Genomic DNA, 16,567 nt, shown 5'->3' on the forward strand with positions numbered 1-16,567 from the left:
CCAAAACTTCACAGCTTAAAAAAACTGCTCTTACTTGCTTACAACTCCCTGGGCTCAGCTGAGCAGTTCTGCGGGTTTCATTCACAGGACTGCAGGAATCCAAAGGCTTGACTGAGGCTGGATGGTTTAAGATGGCCTCTGTCACACGTCTGACAGTTTGACCCTGGCTGTTGACTAGACCTCTATCTCCATGTGATCTCTCATTCTCAGAGAGACTACTCTGGGCCTCTTCAGGTGGGGCAGCTTCCAGAAAAGCAAGTTGCAAGGCCCCTTGAAGCCAAACCTTGGAAGTCCCACAACATAATTTCCACTACATCCTATTGGTTAGAGCAAGTCACAAAGCCAGCCCAAGTTCAAGGGGATAGAGAAACAGATGCCACCTCTTGATGTAAGAGTAGTCAATATACCAATGCACAAAGGCATGCATATAGGGATAGGGTAAATATGTGGCTATAGTTTGCAATCTTCTAAAGTCTGTGAAATAGTGACAAATTTTATAGCACCTATGCTGTCTTTCAACTATAAATAATTGCAGAATTCATGTTTTAAAGGCCAGAAAGAAGTACTAGCTTGAGTTTTCCCCAAACTAGAGTAACACTGTTCTGCTACTTCAATGACAGATTCAAAAGAAGACCAACATCGTTTAGGTTTCTTTGTTCATTTTTTTGTATTCTAGGAGTCCTCCACACTTTTCTATTTATTCTAATCAATATATTTATTTTCATCTGATTTGATATTTTTACCTTCAACATGAAGCTTTCTAATCAAACATTCCACAACAAACAGCATCACCGGGAAATCTGGATCAAGTATGCTGCACTTCTAGAAACTATGAAGTTTTGTAAAAGAAGTAAAGAAAAGTATATCCTTGTAAAAACTAAACATACTTTTGTTCTTCTCCATGAAAGTGATCACTAGAGAAAAATCTAGTTTTGTGATACAGTTAACTAGCTAGGCTTAGAGATCTATTCATACCGATTTAAGCAGAAATAAAGAAAATAATTTTTATATCTACTAACAAACAAAAAGTAGAATGCCAAAACAAAACTTGAAATTTAATTGATTACATCAAATCTAATTTTAATGAATATCTTCCTAAACTTCTTGTCACAGACCCGGAAAGTCACAAAGTAACTGCTATCAAGACTTCCTTTAACAGGTGTGTCTCTCAAAGATTCACTCCGAGAGCCACAGTCCTTAATACAATCCAATCTATTTGCTTTGGATAATTTCATGGGGCAGGACAGGCCACTAAACACGCTGCGTGATAAGAATGGCTCCTTAGGGAAGGAGAGAGATGAAAGAAATAGCTACTTGCTGTTTGACAATATGGTGAACAGAGAAGCAGTTTGGGGAATGACTAATTCCCCCACTAATGACATTCCTACATTTCCAATGAAGAACTGATTCCTAAAGTTGCCATTTTTTTTTGCTGAGGTTCTGTTACAACATGGCTTCATGCAGAAACAGTTGGAAACTCAAGTCGTTTTCAATTTTAGACAAATTGGTGCTGCCCAAATTATAATGCTCAATAAAGGAAAACTTCAATAACATGAGGTATGCCTAATCTGTTTTTTAAGACATTTAAAAATCCTGATTATGTTAGGACAAGCCATACAAGAACCCCGAAACACATCTGTTAGAGAAAATGCCACTAGCCAGTGCCATCTTCGGTGGTTATTTCTCCCTCTGTGTGAACAAACCTCCTTAGTGTGTGCATTATTGAAACGAGATAATTCTTCTTGATAATTAGAGATTAAAGATAACCCTGTGCTACAGTTGCTGAAAAGGTAATCTACTGGATTTATTTTTAAAGGGAAACTTGTGTGCTAAAATACTCCTATTTTGCTTTAATTATTTCCAAGTCCCACATGGGTGATACATCTACTATATAGGTTCATATGGAATAATTACCATTTTTGAAAAATAGTGACAATTCTAACATTCTTTAATTATATTGCTTACTAATCTTAATTGCCACGATTTCAAAAGACAGTTCCAAAGTGCATCTTGAACAAACAGAAAAGCAATTAGCCTAAATTAATTGCTTTGCTGATGTGATTTGCAGTAGGTATGCTTGGTGGTTTTGAAACTCCTGCCACTGCTTTCACAAGTTGATGTTCTGATGATTTTTTAGCCTATTTTTGCACAAGAGCAATTAACCAGATAATTATTCTAATGTGAACCTGGACTTAAATCAGTATGTTTAGATTCATAGTTACAATTAACCAAATATTAAACATACATTTAAAGAGCAGCACTTAAAAGTGCTACAAGGAAGAATTAAGAAAAAATATGCAAGTTTTTTCATATAGCCATACTTTTCTCACCAAGAAACAGAAAAAAAGCTGTAACCGTCTCCTCTGCCTCTTTTCAATTAATACAAGGTGTCATTACATATGAAAAGCAAATGAAGTTTCTGGATCTTCATTTAAAAGTATTCCAAAGACTCTATTAAAAAAGCAGAAACCAACGATTCAACATTAAAGCCTAGGTATTGTTCAAAAAACGAAGCTATGGCTTTCAGATAAAAAGCATGCAATACATAAAGCAAGCTCTATCTAAATCAAGACAACGACATTGTCCTCACTTTATTAAGTATCAACTTTATTCAGAAATAAGTAAACCTGGAAGAAGGAGGACATGTGAACCAGTTGCCTGGATTTTGGCCAGAGTTCAAGCCAAATTTAAAAACAGACTTATCCATCCTACAAAAGCAACATTTATAACTCCCTCAACACGTAGGTATTAAATCGCTTCTCTGAGCTGGGCTCTATGTGAGGTTCCAGGGGCTGAGGCTGGGGCAGAGGGCCAAAGATGAAGACGCAGATTCGCCCTTGCAAAGAGAGAGATTCATAAACAAAACATTACACAGCCACACAATGATATATGCCACCAGCAGACTGATGGGCTATGGATTCAGCCAACAGTAACGTGATACAGCACTTCATTACAACCACCATTATTATTTCGTCTTTTCTTTAAATATAAAGGAATTCACATTCATTTTAAGGGAAACTATTAGCAGTGCAACTATAACTGTTATTGAAACAAGTTTGCTTTTGTCAACTTCAATAAGCAAGTTATTTTAGGAGTTATTTTATACTACCTTAAACTAAATATTTTATCAGTTGAGGAATGATAAACATAAAACCTTTCCATCTTCACGAGACAAAAAGGTTCAAGCTGAAAGTACTCTGTCAATTCTTCATGTCTTCATGTATTCTTTTTTAATTTCTGAAAGCACCATCATACGGAAAGTAGCCCAGGCACATACATGTCAGCTCTGCCATTTTTAATTAATACCAATCAAGTTCCAGCTATTTCTCCTCTGGTTAAACATGTGTGTACCTATCTTCTAAGATATTTCTCTATGCCACTGTTTATAAAATATTTTAGGCTGAAGCAAAATCTCTTGCACTAAATTAATAACTAATCACAGGAGATATTTATCATCTCAAGCCTTTTACAAGGAAATTGTCAGATTTAATCACCTTTCTCATATTTTTACTATTTACTGGGCTTCATTTATCATACATTTAAAAATTTTGACAACAGTGAGTTATTTTAATTACCATTTCTGGTTGGGGATTAAGAATAAGACAACAGCTGGGGGGAAGAAGGGGGAGGGCAGGAAGTCATAAATTTGTCCCAACAGTCAATAAACTATTTTCATTTTCATCAATAAGTGAAGATTTTGTTCATTGTTGCTAATTTTAAAATGGGTTTTGAGGTTAGGAAGCCTCCAAATTTATGCGTATACAGCACTGCATTCATCATCATATATTGATACATTGTGTCCCATTCTTTCCCATAATTTGATCACGAATTCTGATTCATAACACATAAGACATAATTTTTTAATCCCACAAACTAAGTGCTTAAAATATACATTTACTCATCTTTATATTGTCTTAAAAACACAAAATCAGTGGCAGCATTTAGAATAGCACATCCAGGAATACCAATAATATGATTCTATAAAAGCTCTGTTAATTATTATTATTTGCGGAAATGTTTACTTATGCATTATTGCTCACTAGGAACCAAAGACAAAGCAGAAATTGAAAATTACCATTATACGTTGGAACTATCATAAAAATTCGCGTTTTTCTATATGACAAAAATGTGAACGTGGAGAATCAATAAGACAAGCTCTTCCACATCAAATCCAGTTTCCATCCCATCTCCGGAACTGGAGTTAAAAATCAAGGCAGGCTGACACAGATGAGATAAAGACGACCTCATATAGATTTCCTTTCAAGTGACTGTACTAGGTTAAATGCTCTAATGTTACATATCAATTAATATTTCCTTTAAAATGATATTCGGCAATTAGAATTATTGAAAGAACCAATATCAGAACCGATACCCAACAGCACTACAAACCAAGCAATGAAAAAGTACCTTTAATTTGAATTTCATCTGAGGATAAATGCACAAATCGCTTTATCAGAAAAACTTCTCCTTCTGTAGAAAAATATCATTAGCTATCTGAAAAATCACATATGCTAGGGAAACTGTACAGATTAGTTACGGCAGTTAGTTTTTACCAAAGGTACTGAAACCTTCAATGAAGTTAACTTCCTCCTTTTTAACTCTCCTTTTTAACAACTTACTCAAAGTATATACCACCCAGTATTCTCCTTCACTCTGCAACGATTAATTTGTTACAACTGACAGAGAGCATTTATAGATAATAAACTATTTGTAAAAGTAAGTGTATATCATCACATGCTTAAATATCTACTCAAAATTCATTTTGAAATTCTTTTTGATATCAAGTATGAGCTAGATGTGGTATAAGACACAAAAATGAGCAATACTTTCTACTTTTCTTCAAGAAACTTAGTAAGAAATGAAGAGTATTTATAAATGGAGTTGTTGGGGGAAAAATTGCTTTTTATTACAAAATTAGATGTTTTTTAAATCTACAGGTCTTATCTAAAACTTTTACCTCTCAGATACCCCATACGGAAAAGAGAAGGCAACACTCTAATGATGCTCAGAATGATCAAGCATAGCCTGAGGTAGGATGACCACGTAGTTTATCATCCAAAGCAGGACATCTGGAACACAGAAAGGAGCAATGGCAGCGCAAGTGCTAACCCTGACAGAATTCCAAAACAACAGGAATGGGCTGAGACTGTCCTGAGCAAATCAGGACATTAGGTCATTAGGTCTGAGTCAGAATAAGGTACTGGGAGACAGGGAGCCCCTCGTGGTTAGAGCTTGGACTTTGAAGACACGGAAAAATGGGTTCCAGTCTTGGCTCCACCACTTACTAGTTGAGAGCAGTCTAACCTTTCTGGACCTTAATCCCTCCATTTAAAAAGGAGGTTAATTTCTTCCTCAGGGCTGTTGTAAAGATTAAATGAAACACAGGGTGTAAACACTTAGCACACTGTATGGCACAGATTGTAATAAATGGTAGCTATTATTAGCTGTTGTTATTATCCTTGGTTAAAAAACAAAAGAGAGAAAATATTATACCCTCCAATCTCAGGGGCACTACAAAAAGCAATCATGGTTTTAAAGAGAGGGTCTAATGGATAGAAGGACACCTAAGGCATCATTTTTGAAGATGGTTAGGGGGCCTGAATAGTAGTTACCCCAAAATCATACTATTCTTCTAGGGATGGTCTTACAAATAACTGTGACTATAAAAGAGAGTATCAATAATAAGCCAACCTCAAACAAGCGTCACTAGCTCAGAAAGGCTCCATTCTGTCCCTGCAGCTCTCCTAGAACTCAGTAAAATATATTCATCCTTTTTTAAAAAATATGGATATAGAACATACTCAAAACTATGTAGTAAATTACGGAAATAACTAAAATTCAGATTTACTAAAACTCCACCTAACCAGCCCTACCACATTATTAGGCACCAAAAGTATGCAGATAGACTGCTCAGCATTCTGCACTGGCAGGAGAGCGCTGCTCTAAATACCACCATGGAGCTGCTTCTATGGGCAGCATTATTTTTACCACCTCTTTATTTCCAAGTTTTCATGCTTTTATAGGAGCAAATTGTTCAAACTTCACACTCAATACTCCAAGGTGAAAAGTATTCCTCTCCTCCAGATCACTTAACTTTAATAGAAAACAAAATATTCTCCAACTCAAATTCAACCATGCCTGCTGGATTTAATGGATAGGTTTGTCCCCCTTGGGCAATCTTTGAACCTAAGTCTCTAGGAGAATTAAGTAATATTAGGGGATTGAAATGAAATAAAATTCTAAGTCCACTGTGACGTGACATTCACAGGAAGATGGTAGATTATCCACCCAGTCCTCGAACACTTATAAGTACAATATATAGCATATGTTCACAAAACAATTCTTGGAAATAAAACACAATGGGCACTCAGCAAATATTTTATATCACCAACACCTGCTCAAATCCTCTTTGAACTTTATTTTAAATGTCACCGTTTTTTATTGAATCAACGGAAATTTTAAAGAAGAAACAGAATAAACATCCAGAGAAGATCAAGGGAGTTAGAAAAATCTTTATAGAAAGCCTCATTGAGTGTTACATGAGCCAGGATGCTGTCAGTCTCCCTGAAAGGGGTGGTGGAGTAATCTGTCACTCTACAACTTCAATCTCAGTATACCTAAAAGACTAAAAAGGGCTCTGCGCAGAAAAAGAAAAGAGAAAGAATAGTCTTAAGATTTTTCTTAATATTATAAACAAAGGAATTGTGAATCAAATACTAAGCATTGCAAATGAATTCATTTTAAATCACAGGCTTGAAGTTGGAGTTAATTTAGTAAACTAGTTCAACTCTATTATTCAGGAAACTGTTTTAGAACACTCGTTTGAACACTAAGTGGGAGTGAGTTCTCCATTTTGGAAGGCAGTCAATGAAAACGAAGGTTTTAATTTATTTTAAACTGAATTCTGTCTCCCTCTGTAACTTCAACATGTTGGTCAAAGTTCTGAGGCCTGAAATAATGAAGAACTAATTTAGGTAAACTAATCAACTCTATATTATCTGTTAACATATGTTATCAGACTCAATTTAAAAAGAACTACTTGATTTAAAATAAGAAATCTTTACCTAAAAATCTCTACATTCTGGATTTCAATAAGGGAGAATTCAATTCGTAGACTGGGTAAGGAACAAGTAGATAATACAAAGAAATAGGTCATCCTGGGTGGGAATAGTAGAAATATTGGAGAATGGCCAACGAGAAAAGCCCATTACTCACCCTGGAAAAACTGTTGACATGAGAAAATGTGGGTCCAATGTTGCTAGATTTGCAACTTTCCCAAGAGAAGGCCAAAATTCAGAATTTTTATGTGAACTACCCCAATTTTTTTAAGTTGGTAACTAATTCAATTTTTAAAATATTGTATAGGCCAAACAAAACAGCTTTGTGGACCGGACTCAGCTGAGCCCACCAGTTTGCAATTTCAAAATGATGGTATTCAAAAGTTTTACTTAAAGAGAAGATATTTATAGTTACTATTCTAAACACAAGTACATATAAAGTGAAAGAGTAACATATTGTAAACGTTATTTTATACTTGAAAGAAACTGGTTGCAACAGTCTCAGGTTTAAAAGTCCTCAAATTTTAGAGTGTCCACTGATGCAACAGCTGCCTTTACATAAATATATGATTCATACAGCAAATTAACTCCTTAAAGAAGGTATCCTTAGTTATCCATGTTCAACAAACTTATACATCAATTTTGTTTTAAACTGCAAATTCAAAGAATAAATCTCCAGCTAGGCAAGTTCAACTAGTTGGCAGCATAACTGGCTTTAACAACCAGCCTGACTTTTGCTGTTTTGTGACTTTAGCTGACGGATGCTAGAGAATCTTTCACTTCTCTTGTATTGTTATCTTCTACTGTTTTCCTAATTCATGAGCAAGCATGGTCAATTGTCAACGAAAGAATCATATATTAGATAATGGGTATATACATTATATGGTCAAATTTTATTTTCGGGACTAATGTTAAAAATTGAAATTAGGTAGATTAATTCTCTCTTTGGTAGCCAATTTAAATATTAAAAATAGCTTCCATAAAGATCTATTAAAATAAATTAGATTTCACTTAATTCTTCTTGACAAAAAAAAGCCATTATAGGCATATTACTATAAAGATGCTCAGAACCATTCCTTTTTCATATATCTTTTTTTTACATTCAAAGCATGCTGCTTCTGGACTCTATACCAAACATACAAAAACAATGAAGACCAAATTGAATGTGAAATAACAAAGGATTTACATCAAATACAAGTAAACATTCCAATAAACTTACAGTCAGAGAGAGTAGAGGAGACATAATAACCAGATGTTTAATTTAAATCATTGATAGAAATAGTCAGCGTCATCTTTTCATAAACCACTTGGATTTGATTTATATTCAAAAGCAATGGTAAATGTCAAACGACTACTAAGACCATCCTTCTGAATACAAGAAAATATCACGCTGTTTAACTCTCTAAACACAAAAAGTCCTTTTAGAAAACAAAGATAAAGAACAGCATGTCTTAGTCACACAGATCAATTCAAGAACCACAGAATGCTAAAAGGTTTCATGAGCTTAACAGTAAAGACCTTCAATTGCTAAATATTTTAAAATTTTGAGCTTCAAAAAAAGTTTATTGATAAAATCTTTTAAAATCCAGCATAAATCTTATATCTAAAGATCTGGGAAGAGTATCAAAGTGTATCTTCATGTGAGGAATCCTTTATTAAAGCTAGCAGCATTAAACATAGATCCTTTTCACAGGTATTAAGTTTAAAATAGTATCTAAAGGTTCTATTGTAACTTTATTATGAAAGAAAATGACGAAATTAGTCTAAAAAAAAACTAAGAATGTTACATATAAATGTCAATTGTATGTGAACCTAGCTATGAAATGGAAATTGACTCATCAGCCATTTGCTTTTTCATGTTTGTCCCCATCCAGTTTTTACTGCAGCAAAGATGTAAAATACATACAACTGGAAAAGCCAAAGAAAAGTCAAACAAATGGGCTAAATTTAATAGGAATAGTATGACCTTCCGCTGACAAAAGATGTTGAAAGGATTAAATGAGAACACATGTAAAGTGCCTATCAATTACCTGGGTGATACAGGTTACCTTCCTCCCCTCTATCCTTACAAGGCTCACTATTATCTCACTCATTAAGTCTTATGTCACCTAAAGAGAAAACCTTCTGAGAGCAGCAGGGACTCAGTGCTCCACAGTCTGAGACACAGCACCAAGTATTTAGTAGGGGGTTAATAAATGCCTCCTGATTTACTAGCGGATAATAATAATGAACAAATGTAAAACAGACGCTAATTGATAGGCTAAATGCATTAGTGCAGTCCAGTGTCCTCTATATGAAAGGTTACTAACCCATCTCGGCTAAGTGCTGAAATTATAATTAAGTCTGATGGGAAGTCCTAGATTTATACCAATATAATTACAAATATTACTTAGCTTAGTGATAGAGTATGGCAAGAACAATGAGCTGAGTAATTTAGATGATACTACAAAGTGGGTTTTAATGTTTGAAACTCCTATTACAGTACACAGGATAAGTGCAAGCAGTGTAATTAAAACCTAAAAGAGTCTGATCTTTAAAACTCTACCGCTCAGCCTCATTAAAATGCATGTTTTCTCAATTAATCCAAACTTTTCCATTAAAAACATAAAAATACACTTTCATTCCTTGCAAATAAATCTCTACAGTACAGGTATTTAGGATCAAATACCAAATAACCATTATAATTAGGAAAAAAATGACTGAAATAGCAAGAGATCTGAGTAGATGGAACCTAAGAAAGAGAAGGTGAGGGCTGCCCACTTTTTTATTTGTAAATACCCAGTTGTGGCTAAATAAGCATTTGAAGAGCTAAATGATGAGAAATCTCTGAATATCTTTGTGTAAATAATACAAACCTAAGCAAAATGTTTACCGAGCAGATAGCCCTTATAGTCATATATGGACTGCATCTAATTTACCTCTGTAGGCTCCAAGTACTGAGTCTTCTATGCATGGACATAGAATACTGTTGTGGAATGAAAGGCAATCGTTTTCATAACCATATTGTGGCACAAATAGTTTTCACCTTTCAATCTGAAGCATTACCAAGAAGTTTACCTCAATATTAAGCTAATGCTAAACACCTAAACCACAGGATGATGTTTTTCATGTACTTTATTTTATTAGTTATTATGAAAAACACTTAAAAGATTATTTTTAAGTTGCCACATAATTGGCTATGTAGGCGAATGTTGATTATAGAGAATAATTTAATTTTTAAAATTTTCATCAATTTTCTTTAGATTTTGATCCACCTCACATAGTGACTGTTACTCAAAAACAATAAACACCTTTTATAAATGATGACCATGGGCCAATTCTGGATTAGTAAATTTTTCAAGAAAAATTTTACTAAGAAAGAGCTAAGTCAAAAGCGATCACATAATTTAAAGAGCAATGCAGGGTATTTTATAAAAATGTCACTAGGGGGCTTCCCTGGTGGCGCAGTGGTTGAGAGTCCACCTGCCGATGCAGGGGACACGGGTTTGTGCCCCAGTCTGGGAGGATCCCACATGCCGCGGAGCAGCTGGGCCCGTGAGCCATGGCCGCTGAGCCTGCGCGTCCGGGAGCCTGTGCTCCGCAGCGGGAGAGGCCACAGCAGTGAGAGGCCCGCGTAACGCAAAAAAAAAAAAAGTCACTAGAATTTACCATACTTGGGGAAAATGTAGTCTACACGATTTTATTGTTAAAAGTATAAAAGGAAATTAAAAGTGAAAGGGGGAAGTGTATTGAATTTAAAGCATTATCCCACACAAACTTAATAAACCTCTGCTCTAATTTGTGAAAAATATTTAAATCTAAATAGGTTCTAATTATAGCTGAAATAGTGCTGTCTATTTTGAAAGCAAAATATTTTTGGTGGCCTAACTTTTTTTAAAAATTTATTCTTGAAAAGTTACTGGGCAAGAATCTTATCTCACGCTTATATTTAAGAATCCACCTAAACTAATCAGCAGTAGTAGAGTAGTGCTAACTCTGCAGCTGTTTTCATTATAAAGAAATCTATTTTCAAGGGTTCTTGCATCTTTTTATTCCCTTCATTAAATATTTCAGAGAAAAACTGGTTTATCTTTGTTTGTTTTTAAAACTACCCATTTTACACATTTTTACACTACATATTAAACTGTCCATCACATGACTTTCATTTTCAAAACAAATTCTATTTATACAGAAAACAAAATGTCATCCTTGAGAAAGGATCTGAATGCATAATGTTTGAAACAGTTTCTCAGAACCATTTTCCTTGATAAGTGAGAAGTAAAATTAACACAAAAGTTGCAAAAATATTAAAGTGACAAATAAACAATATGTCTTGGGTGGGTGACAAAGAGAAAATTCAATAGACTTCTATTATTATAACTGTTCAGGCAAACATTTGAGTCTTAGCACATAAAAACCTTGTTGCAAATATAAGCAATGGATGGGTTAAAAGTATACTTCTAAATGGTTTTCAAAACTTAAACATATCTATTTTAAAAGTCATGGCTTTATCACATTTTCATCAAAGTAGACATGCCTTATTATAATGATAATCAGTACTTGGTACATAGAGCACATGTTTCCCTATGGAAAAGTATTTTTAAGATGTTACAATGGTTACCTGTCATTTATGATCCAGTTCAGGCAGAGATTGAGAGAGCTTAGATTTTTGCACCTCTTGACAATTTCCATCACGGTTTCATTATCCAGTTCAGTGATATGACGTAGGTCCAAGCTGGAAAGGTTTCTTAGCTAATGAGATAAATAAAATGAAAGATGAGAAATATAAATACTACATTCATCCTCAAAAACTATAAATATAGTTTATTATAGAGTATCACTGTACAATAGACAACAGTCTAGAATCACTTGATTAAACTAAATGGTTACATAATATTTTAATACTAAATTAGAAATGAGGTCAGAAATCTATGATGAACAAGTGAATGGTAACAAACATTAAAATCAAATAGATTTATTGAGGCGTCATAAAAATCAAAAAAGTTAGCAATCTAATAGGTGGGAAAGCTGTTAAATCTCTCACATAATTACCCACAATTTGACAGGCTTATTTTCTTTAACATTGTTCCATTTCAGATATTTATCTTCGTGATTATAATGCCACTTTTGTATAGATTTTCTCTTTTTTTTTTAAAGATAAAATATGAGTAAGTGGTTAATTCAGAGATATCTTGGTGATATTTTATCAATGTACTCCAAATTGCAGTATTATGGGTTGTATGTTCCACTATGTGAAAAGCAATATAAAACATTGTTTAAGAAGTAAAGATTTTCTCCATGTACCACCTTCCCTATTTGTTCACTTTCTCTACTCCTTTCTTGATGTTTCCTGCCTTCCCCTGATGTTGTCTCCAAGGAAAATTAATAATATCATTTACACAAAGATGGTAGGATCTTAATTATCCTCTTCAAATAAACTGTATCTCAAATAAGCTATTTTTGCTTAATAACGTGCAAAGAATTAATTTGGAAGCATGTGGTATACCAAATAACACCCCTCCCAAGGATATCTATGCCCTAATATGCTACCTCAAATGGCAAAAGAGGCTTTGCATATGTGATTAAAGTTACGGATTTTGAGTTGTGGAGACCACCCAGGGTAGGCCCAATCTAGTCACGTGAGTCCTTATAAGCAGAGAACCTCTCCCAGCTAAAGTCAGAGAGATGCGAGGGAGGAAGATGTAGGGGACATTTGAATTGTGAAAGGGATTCAACCTGCCTTTACTGGCTTTGTGTCTGGAGGAAGAGGGCCAGGAGTCAAGGAATGTGGGCAACTTCTAGAGCTGACAGCCAGTAAGAAATCTGGACTTCAGACCTACAACCTTAGGGAACTTAATTTCCTCAAAAACCTGATGGAGCAAGAAAACAGATTCTCCTCTCGATCTTCCAGAAAACAATACAAGGTGGATGATTTTAGTCTGATGAAACCTGTGGTGATCTTCTAATAAACTATGAGATAACAAATTTGTGCTGTTTTAAGCTGCTAAGTGTGCGATAATTTGTTACAGCAATAGAAAACTAGTACATGGCCTTTCCAGCACCATCAGGGAGCCCTCCAGGAGATGACAGTCTTCTCTAGGCCACCCTCAAGTCCTGCTGTAACGGAAGGAGGTAATTCCTGCATGAAGCTGACTTGCAGGCGTAAGAGCAGTGAGTGAGGCGAGCTTCGACCCCAAGAGAAGAGAAGACACTGGTATTGCCGCTGCTGTAGGACAAAAGGGAAAGAAACACTCTAAAGCAGCACCATCCCAGAGAACTTTCTGCAATGATGGAAGTGTTCTCTAATTCTGCTGTTGAATATGGTAACCGCTAGTCACACGTGGCTACTGAGCACTTGAGACGCGACTAGTGTAAGGAAGGACCGGAATTTTTTTTTTTTTTTTTTTTGTGGTACGCCGGCCTCTCACTGTTGTGGCCTCTCCCGTTGCAGAGCACAGGCCCCGGACGCGCAGGCTCAGCGGCCATGGCTCACGGGCCCAGCCGCTCCACGGCCTGTGGGATCTTCCCGCACCAGGGCACGAACCCGTGTCCCCTGCATCGGCAGGCGGACTCTCAACCACTGCGCCACCAGGGAAGCCCGACCTGAAATTTTTTATCTTATTTAATGTTGTTTAGTTTGCATTTACTTTTTATATCTGTGGCCAGTGGCTACAGTGTTGGATAGAGCAGCTGTGGAGAACTGGGTCTGCCAGGCAGCACGCACACCCTCCTCCCCACCTCAGCTCACAGAAAGGCTTCATGCAGAGTCCCTGCCCACTGCTCTGATGCATGTTGCAGGGCTACGGAGAGAAACAGGGATGGCTAAGAGGGTGAAATGCGAAAAGGTCCACAACAGTAGGGAACGTTTTCTAGTTGAGACAGCAAGCCTCTGTCACTAAGGCTGAATTCTGAGCCTTCAGCACGAGATTCAGGAAAACCTCTCTGCAATTAGCCTCTCAGGTCAGATGTTCCAAGAAGTCGCCGTCCAGTGTGGGACTCAGGACAACACGAGAGAACGGAGGCAGGACCAGGAAAGAAGAAATGGGTTGGACAAAGTTCTTCCTCAAGTTACCATGGACTGAGGCTTTACCAACATCAGAACATTGTTGGTACTTGGCAACCAAAGCATAACGAAAGGGAACAGACTCACCTTTGTTAAACAAACAAAACAAGAAACAAAAACAAACAAAATGACAGACTGCTCTGGCTGTCTCAGCAGCTCCATACAGTTGACCAGTCAGAACCTGGGCTGACTCGCTGCTTCCCCTTCCTCAAGGATCTCCTCACTCCACTATCTGAGAGCTATACCCAACACCATGCCCAGAGCCCATAGGTGGGCTGCTTGGGCTCTAGCTTTATACCCCAAACATGGCACCTGATTCCTATCCTTGACCTCTCTACCTACCACAGATAAGGTAGGCTGGTATTAAACAAAACCGCAAAAATGTTTCGAAGTACCTAAAGGAACAATAACCAAAAGACTATATAAAATACAAAACAGATAGCAAAATAAGTTTCTAATAATCTTTCAGACATCATTAAAGTCATTTAAAGAATCAAAGGGCTGATGCACGTGCTCCTTGCTATGCTTTCTTCCCTCCCAACTCCTGACGTATCTCCATGTGGTGATGGAAACAGAAATCATCCAGAATAACAGCTAGGCTTGGAGGAAAGTACAAGGTTGTGAGGCCGGTACCCGTGTCTTTTATGAAAGAGCAGGAGACACAAGGAGTACAGAGAAGACTGCAATGAAACAGGAGAGACAATGGTAATGCCAAATGGACCAAGTCTCAAAGTCTCGATATTTTGTTAGTTATATTTGTTGTTGTTATTTTTCACAAATGTTGGAAGAGCAATGGTCTGGAAGCAGCCATGGAGAGCAAAGAGGATCCTGCCTCCACTTTCTGACCCTGAGAGACACAGTGAGAAAATAAACAGGTATGGTAGGTAAAATTCTAAAATGACCCCAAGGACCCATGCCCTAACATAATCCCTGACCTTGAGTGTGGGCAGGACCTTATAAGGAAAAGTAAAAGGATTTTGCAGCTATAATTAAGATCCCTGACCAATTAAACACTGAATTAGTCAAAAGACAGTATCCTGGATGGGCCTGGCCTAATCAGTTGAGCTCTGACAGAGGGTCTAGAGGTCAGAGAGATTCTCCTGCTGGCCTCGGAGAAGTGAGCAACCATGTTTTGAGAGGGACTGTGAAAGGCCCTGTGAGAAGACCACGTGGCTAAGACCCTCAAGACCGAGAGCAGTCCCTGACTGACGGCTAGAAAGAAAATGCGGACCTCAGTCCTATAACTACAAGGAACTGAATTCCTCCAGCAACTACATGAGCTTGTAAGAGGATCTAAACTCTAGAAAGAGATGCAACCCCAACTGACACCTTGATTGTGACCTTGTGAGACCCTGGAAAAACCAAGTTGCAGCATCTGGACTTCTGACCCATGGATATAGTAAGATGATAAATATATGTGGTTTTAAGATGCTAAGTCTATGGTAATTTGTTGTACAGCAATAGAAAATCAATACAGAAGGGCTATAGGGGACTCTGTATACTTGAAGAGAAGTCAGGTTTCTCCTAAGACAAGGGGGAATATCCTTGGCCACTTTAAACTCTGAGGCTCACTGCCCTTCTTTAGATACATATGTTCACAAAAGCTTAGAGGGAGATGCTTGCTCCATTCAGCCTTCTCTCTAGGTGTATCTTCAGTGGCCAAGAAAACACTTCCCGGGAAGACAAGCAACGCTGATGTGGTCACTCTTATTAGCTCCACATTGGGGAACTAAATTTCTCAAACCAGTCTTCAATCATGGAAAGATGACTTTAATGGAAATCCTTTATGAAAATGTTTGCATAGCTCCTGGCTTTCAATTCATATTCTGAGAACAGTCACATATTTCCTATACATATCTTAATACCACAAGGTAACTGTCTTTTCACTTTCACTAAACTTTTTCACAAGATTTTGCATTGGAGCCAAACTAGTAGCTAAAATGGTTTCACTGGTCAAGTTTTCTTATTCTTGATTAAGCAAAGATGAACTTATACATGTCAAGGATCAGAATCACTGTTAAATTTGATATCCCTCTTAATGTTCCCCTCAGTAATGTACCCCATATTTCTATTTTCTATATAAAAATCACCATTTCTTATGACTATAAATGGAGTATAATCTATAAAAATTTTGAATCACTCTTGTACACCATAAACTAATATAATATTGTCAACTATACCTCAATTAAAAAATCACCATTTTCTAAAGCCACATTACTTTTATAGTTAGCTTTTTTTACAGGGTATTTTTGATCCCAACACCCCCAAAATTTTCATAGCTACTGTTCTGGGAACATGTAAAGAATGAAGTAGCTTCTGTGAGTTGCAGGTACTGGGCAGCTTGCTGAGCTCATGTCCTGACAGCAGCCCCATGTCTGTACCACAGCCAAATCAGAAATACACGAAATGGACCCACAGAGCTGCTCGAAAATATTTTGAAGCATGACCATTAAACCTATGAATGTTG

The 16,567-nt window shown here is 36.6% G+C and overlaps 1 protein-coding gene across 8 annotated transcripts in view; it reads right to left on the reverse strand.

The window, feature by feature from the left end:
• The window catches only part of FBXL17 (F-box and leucine rich repeat protein 17), a 478,542-nt gene that overhangs the window by 299,918 nt on the left and 162,057 nt on the right, over positions 1-16,567 (reverse strand). For 6 of the 8 annotated variants that reach the window (XM_019940793.3, XM_019940792.3, XM_019940794.3 and 3 more), the window contains one exon: positions 11,659-11,789. In XM_019940793.3, coding sequence (XP_019796352.1) covers positions 11,659-11,789 — 131 coding nt within the window. Of the gene's footprint in view, positions 1-2,715; positions 2,837-6,498; positions 6,638-11,658; positions 11,790-16,567 lie in introns of those variants that run through there. The other 2 variants (XM_019940795.3, XM_019940797.3) reach the window with 2 other exon arrangements.

This window comes from Tursiops truncatus, chromosome 3 (assembly GCF_011762595.2).
Source record: "Tursiops truncatus isolate mTurTru1 chromosome 3, mTurTru1.mat.Y, whole genome shotgun sequence".
Classification (NCBI taxonomy): domain Eukaryota; kingdom Metazoa; phylum Chordata; class Mammalia; order Artiodactyla; family Delphinidae; genus Tursiops; species Tursiops truncatus.